This window comes from Ascaphus truei, unplaced genomic scaffold, assembly GCF_040206685.1.
Source record: "Ascaphus truei isolate aAscTru1 unplaced genomic scaffold, aAscTru1.hap1 HAP1_SCAFFOLD_1888, whole genome shotgun sequence".
Lineage (NCBI taxonomy): Eukaryota > Metazoa > Chordata > Amphibia > Anura > Ascaphidae > Ascaphus > Ascaphus truei.
In genome coordinates this window covers 2496-8423 of record NW_027454791.1, presented here as the reverse complement: position 1 = coordinate 8423, position 5928 = coordinate 2496, and the positions used below count along the sequence as shown (strand labels likewise).

The 5928-nt window shown below is 39.7% G+C and overlaps 1 protein-coding gene across 1 annotated transcript; it reads right to left on the bottom strand.

The window, feature by feature from the left end:
- Positions 1 to 3450: 3450 nt before the first annotated feature.
- LOC142477034 (homeobox protein vent1-like) lies at positions 3451 to 5336 on the bottom strand. Its single transcript, XM_075582106.1, has 3 exons — positions 5048 to 5336; positions 4263 to 4543; positions 3451 to 3830 (listed from the first exon to the last, which is right to left on the bottom strand). Exons 1-3 carry the CDS (start codon positions 5316 to 5318, stop codon positions 3537 to 3539), a joined length of 846 nt encoding a protein of 281 aa, XP_075438221.1. The 5' UTR covers positions 5319 to 5336; the 3' UTR covers positions 3451 to 3536.
- Between the last annotated feature and the right edge of the window lie 592 nt (positions 5337 to 5928).

The window sequence follows — 5928 nt, the reverse complement described above, 5'->3', positions numbered from 1 at the left end:
ACATACTGATTGTGACAGGTGATGGGGGTGTGGCAGAGGCGTGGCTATTACATTACAGAGCGGGTTCGCCGTGATTGGCTAAACCGCTGATGTGACGCAGCTGTCGCTTGAAAATACACTTTTTTGTCTTTTCAAAATGCGACCGTGCCATTGTGCTTCGTTGTGTGTGTGCGCGCACTAGGGGCGGCCTCTAAGGATCCTGCATTTTGTACTTGGCGCAAGCGCCCTCGCACAGTATGATCTCAGCATTAGGCTAGAGTCCCCGTGGAGGCTTCTGCATGCGTGCCGTGTGCACAGCGCTGGACCGCGATCTGCGGTCTGTAGGCAGAGTTCTCATGCGCGGGGGGCATGGCCAAAACGGGGCGGTGTGTGCAGCCATGATGGGGGGCGGGGCCATGAAACAAAAGGTTTTTCATAAATACATTTTAAAAAACACCTTCTTTGGTGGCCTAAACACATTTATCTAACACAGAACGACATCAACTGTTGTAAACTACATTCAATAAAATTCATTACTCAGATGCAAAAGTATCATAAAAATCACATTTTTTCCCTCAACTTTTTTTTTTAAAAAGATGGGCTCCCATTGGTTAGCACTAGCTGGTATATGATTGGTTGATGCAATCCAGTCTCTGATTGGCTCCCTGGCGGACCATGTGATGCATCGCTGCACAGGAACAATCCAGTTGTACACCTGCTGGCTGACACATCACAGAACGAATGGGGCCAGGAAGTGAGGAGTCACCGGGGCCTGTTAAAGAGGAGGTGAGGGGCTGGTGAGAGGCGCGCCCGCCGCCACGCACGCCGCCACCATCTGTAGTAGGGACCTAGCCTTAGACTTGTCAACCCAATAACACTTTGTGTACTGTGGGAAACAAGTGAATTGCTGCAGTTTGTAGAATTGTATTTATTGTAAAATAAAGTATTTCCAGTACGAGTCTGGCACAGTGAATCCTTTTTGGCCCTGTTCTGTTCATAGCCATTTTTGTGCATATCTGTCATGTAGCACCAAAATGAGTGCATAAACCTATAGTAGCTTCCTTTAAAAGCTGACCACTTCCACGTTGACCGTTCCATATACAACATGTGACTGCTAATAAAATTAGAAAACTCTCTATCTCATCTGGAATTTTTAGCACTTTGCGTTGATCTGGTCACTGCTGGTTCCTGAAATAGGCTCTTGCCTGTGAAGGTGGAGGAGCGGGTACAAGGTTATTGGGGGGGGGGGTATTTATGATGCAGAGGGGGAAGGGGAAATCTTATGCAGGGCAGGCAGTGTATAGTTGTTTGAGGGGAAGAGGAAATGGGCCTGTGTGAGGGATGGGGAATTATGTTATACAGTTGGGAAAACATTTTTTATTAAAACAATTAATAAACTCCTCAGGCCAGGGTACCTAACTTTTAATACCCTGGCGGGTATAGGCAGGTAGTGCCCTGTCTAGGGAGGATTATTTCTTAAATATGTTTCCCTATTCTCTAGGTTTGCTTAATTCAATATTATCACTTTTTATGTTCATCTATTTGATTTATGATGTCTTAATAACTACTATACTAACAGACAACAGCTCACATCTACTTTTGAGGACTGAAATAGTCTCATCACCAAAAGACAGGTATATTCACCGAGTTGTGGGGAGGGGTATTCAAAGTATGTACTGTTGTTTATAAATATTTTTAATTGCAAACAACATCCACAGTGAAATGAGATTTGTATGTGAAATGCTTAGATTGTAAGCTCTGTGGGGCAGGGATTTCCTTTCCTATTGTCTGATCTTGTTTGTTGCACTTATTGTGTTATAATTCCATGTACTATATTGTCTCTTTTGTAAAACACCGAGTACACTGTCTGTGCTATATAAATAAAAATAATCAGAGACAAAAAGGAGGGGGGGGGCTCAATTTATATTTAGAAGAAAGGGGACACACCAGTCTCTATCAAAAAATGTTTGTATTTAAATATACATACACAGAAAAATTCACAATTGCAATTATTAGCAAGTCAAGAAATCTGAAAACTTACATAGCTGACACATCCAAAGAGAGTCAATGTTTAGGGCTATGGCCCTTTGTCAAGTCTTATGTAAGTCAGCTGTGTACGTTGTTTCAGATTTCTTGACTTGCTAATAATTGCAAGTGTCACTTTTTCTGTGTATGTATATTTAAATACAAATATTTTTTGATACAGACTGGTGTCCTCCCTTTCTTGTAAATAGGTAGGCGAGTGTATCCTGGATTATTTGAAGGAGATTTCCATAGGGGGAGTTGAGACTAAACCAGTCCTGATGCAGTCCGAATTTTCACTGACATTGTGCATACATATAATATGTAAAATATGAGAATATAAAAAAACATACCTGTGGGATTTTCTTTATACCGAGAGACTAGTTAAGGTACCCTGGCAAATGATAGGGTGGAGGAGGTGCTAATGGCTAGGTATATAGTGATGAACTCAACAAGAAACAGAAACCCGAATTGCAGCACTCAACCTCCCTTCTGAATGACTGGTGGTAGTATTAATAATAATAATCTTTAATATAACAAAAGTCTTAAGGGCATTAAAAAATAACATACATAAGACTCACATGGGATACAAAAAGGAGTGACACAATCCTATTTGGATAATTTGGACATATAATTTTTTGTTATATTAAAGATTATTATTAATATAATACTACCACCAATCATTCAGAAGGGAGGTTGAGTGCTGCAATTTGGGTTTCTCTTTGCCTGGTTTTTTATACCAGCAGGTGAGTGCGCTTATTTGCTTTTGTTCATAATATAAATAAAGATATACATACATATTTTTGGCAGAAGAAAAGTAAATACATTTGAGCTTATGTTGAGCATTGTTGACATAATACAGGTAAAACCAAAGTGAATAACTATGTACTAATATGTATATAGTTAAGTTATGGTGGGTGGGTTATGTGGCTAGTTATGTGGGTGGGTTTACTGGCTATCCATCTTAACCCTGACTGTGCTCAAAGCTGTTACCATGCAGCAAGCTTAAGCCTATAGGGAACCATGTAAATGGTTTTGAAGCAAAAGGTGGCACTGTATGCTCTTTTGCATGTCATTTCCCAGAATCCCTTGCTGCAGTGGAAGCGCTGTGTTTTGGATGATAATGGTGAAAGGTAGGGTTGCAGACCTGTCTAAAACATGCAAATGAGCATACAGTAATATTTCCATTTCAGATATATATTTATATTTATATGGACTTGTGATTGTGGCCAGGTATAAATTATGAACCCTTCATGTGGTTAAGGATCTGAAAATCCATTGCTTCTCAATGAATTGCTGGTAACTCTTGCATGTAAGCAGTTAAAAGATTTTGCACAAAAAAAATACCAATTTTAAATATTTAATATTAAAGAAATGAATCACTTATTTAATAATTATATATAAATCATTTATTTACATGTAAAAAATATATAAATTTATGGCATATAATTTAAACAGCAGGACCCTAGTAACTCATAAAGCATCAGCATGAGATGTGGGGACATAAACATAAAACAAACAAGGTAGAGAAACAGTTATATATGCTGAGTGCTAAGGAGAGGGTGGAATTGTTCAAAAGGGGCATTATTCATAATTTGGTGGGTCGGGTGCTGTGGTAGGAAGCTTGGGTAAACAAGATATGGAAGATCTGGTGTCTGATATGGATAACAATTGGTTTGGTAAAAGGGCAAAGCATTGTTATACTGCAATGCAATCCTATGGTTGTAAGAGAGAAAGTGGGAGTACGGGGCAGGAGAGAGCAGACTGTGCTGCTGGTCTTGTATCTGCCTCTTGAGCTTCATTCTGCGATTCTGAAACCAGGTTTTAATCTGTACACAAACAAAGCACAAAGCAAATATTTAGACATTGAAGCAACCTCTGTCATTTTGTGCCTGTGTATAGTTAATGCATCCAGTACATTAGATAAAAAAAAACATGGCATTTCTAATATGACAATAAATGTTTTATAACTACAATATGGTTTAAAATACAATTTCCTGTTATGAATTGATCTACCATTATGATATTTATATCATTATCAAAATGTGTGTGTTTTTAAGGGGAATATATTTGAAATGATGCAAAGGAGAAGCCAAAATGCACCACGGTTCCTTTCTACACATATTTGAAATGATGTTTGCAAGAGCTTCACGGAAATGTGTGTGGTAAATCTAAATGCAGCTAATATAATACAAAATAACGTTGGCAAGTGTGGATTATGCCTGTTTGATATATCATTCGAGGTGGAAAAGATCAGTTACCTGTATCTCAGAGAGTTCCAGGGACATTGCCAGCTTCTTCCTTTCGGAGGCCCCCAGGTATTTCTGCTTCTTGAAGGTTTTTTCCAGCTTGTAAATCTGCTGGGAAGTGAATGCAGTCCTTATTCTGCGCTGCAAGTCACATTTGGGGGTTATTTCTCCATTCTCAGCAGTATCTTCTTCCTGGTGACTTCTTGGGCTGCTGTGAGCACTGCTGGTCTCACTCTCGTCTTCAGAGCAAGTGGGGGACGATTCGTCTGCACTTCCCCAGCCTCTCACTGGAGCTGCACACACAATATGTATGGGAAAGCAAATCATTAGCAACACAGGCACATGTTTCAGCCAGCAGGTTTGGCAACAGCTTTGGAGGTGAAGCTAATCTTCAACAAGTATTGGTGTGTGTGTGTTCCACATGCATACACACACATAAGTGTACTACAAACAGACTAATTTAATTTAATTTAGTGAAACTAAAAAAATCATATAGGTAATGTGCTGGCGAAGTTTTGTGTCAAAAATATCAAATTGAATTAAGCTCTGATCCAGTTGCCTAACAGTATCACAGTGTCTTTACGGTAAGTAAGTTTACTCATATAACATCTACCATATCTCTTCTTTAAATGATACTTTCTATCCAGATTTATGTTATAGATATGCGGAATTAAGGCAATCTTGTCACGAACGTCGCCGATATAATTCTACATAGCTATGGATACATAACAAATGTCTGCCACCTTTGCAAGGATCTGTGTTGAAGCTACATTCCCATATATAACGTGCATGCTTACCAGGTTTAGACGCGGTGTAGCATTGTAGCTGGCTATCTGGTTTCACTGAAGAGCAATTGAAGCTGGAGCCGTCTTCTTCTGCTGGCTCTCTTTCTTTCTCTCTCCTCAGCGTGGGCAGCGTGGGCCTCTCACAGTACCAGGAAGGGGGTTGTGGTGGAGGCACACAAGGGATGTGAGGTCTAGATGACATGCCCTGGTTGGGATCTTTTACATAGGGTTCGTCATTTTTACTCCTTGCTAGGAAATCAACAGAAAAGCTTGAGTTGACCATGCTGGAGGGCTGTGCTGCAGTGATCTCCAGCTCTGTGTATACAGAAATGGTGGTAGAAGCGGAGACACTGTTTTTATAGCTTGTTGAATTTGCAAGTGTGAACCAGATCAAAGTGCAACGCAAAAGAAATAGATAATAGCTATCAGAGAGGACTAATTAACTTAACCATTCCAAGTTCTCACTTCCGACAAATGTCTAAGGCTCTGGCTCCAGTGAGTCTGCAGGGTTTGTGGTGTCACCTTGTGATGTTAACTTTGGGTTTCAGTGTGAGCCTATGGCAATGCCCTACAGTGAATCCCATAAGTAGACAATACAGAAATGAAGAATACATGATAATCTCAACATCGCAGAGATAATGCTGTTTTGTCAAATATGCGTTCATATTGTTAATGAGTACACTGATAAGCTTTTAAACAGTTTTTTTTAACCCTATTTAAATGTCGTTCCAAGGAGAAGGACTTCGTGTTGGCTTCTTCATGGGACATCTACAAAAAAAGTATTCTCCAATTTAAAGCGAAGGCAAAGAGCCACGTGACAAACATCTAATAATGACAATGATTTATGGAAAAGTCTGCAACACTGTCTCTAACCCATTTATATAACTCTCTCT

Coding starts and splice junctions, on each gene's coding strand:
- LOC142477034 (XM_075582106.1), bottom strand. CDS start 5,318: ATGGTCAACTCAAGCTTTTCTGTTGATTTCCTAGCAAGGAGTAAAAAT. Junction 4,544..5,047: donor CTACACCGCGTCTAAACCTG/GTAAGCATGCAC, acceptor TTGTGTGTGCAG/CTCCAGTGAGAGGCTGGGGA. Junction 3,831..4,262: donor TGGAACTCTCTGAGATACAG/GTAACTGATCTT, acceptor GTTTGTGTACAG/ATTAAAACCTGGTTTCAGAA.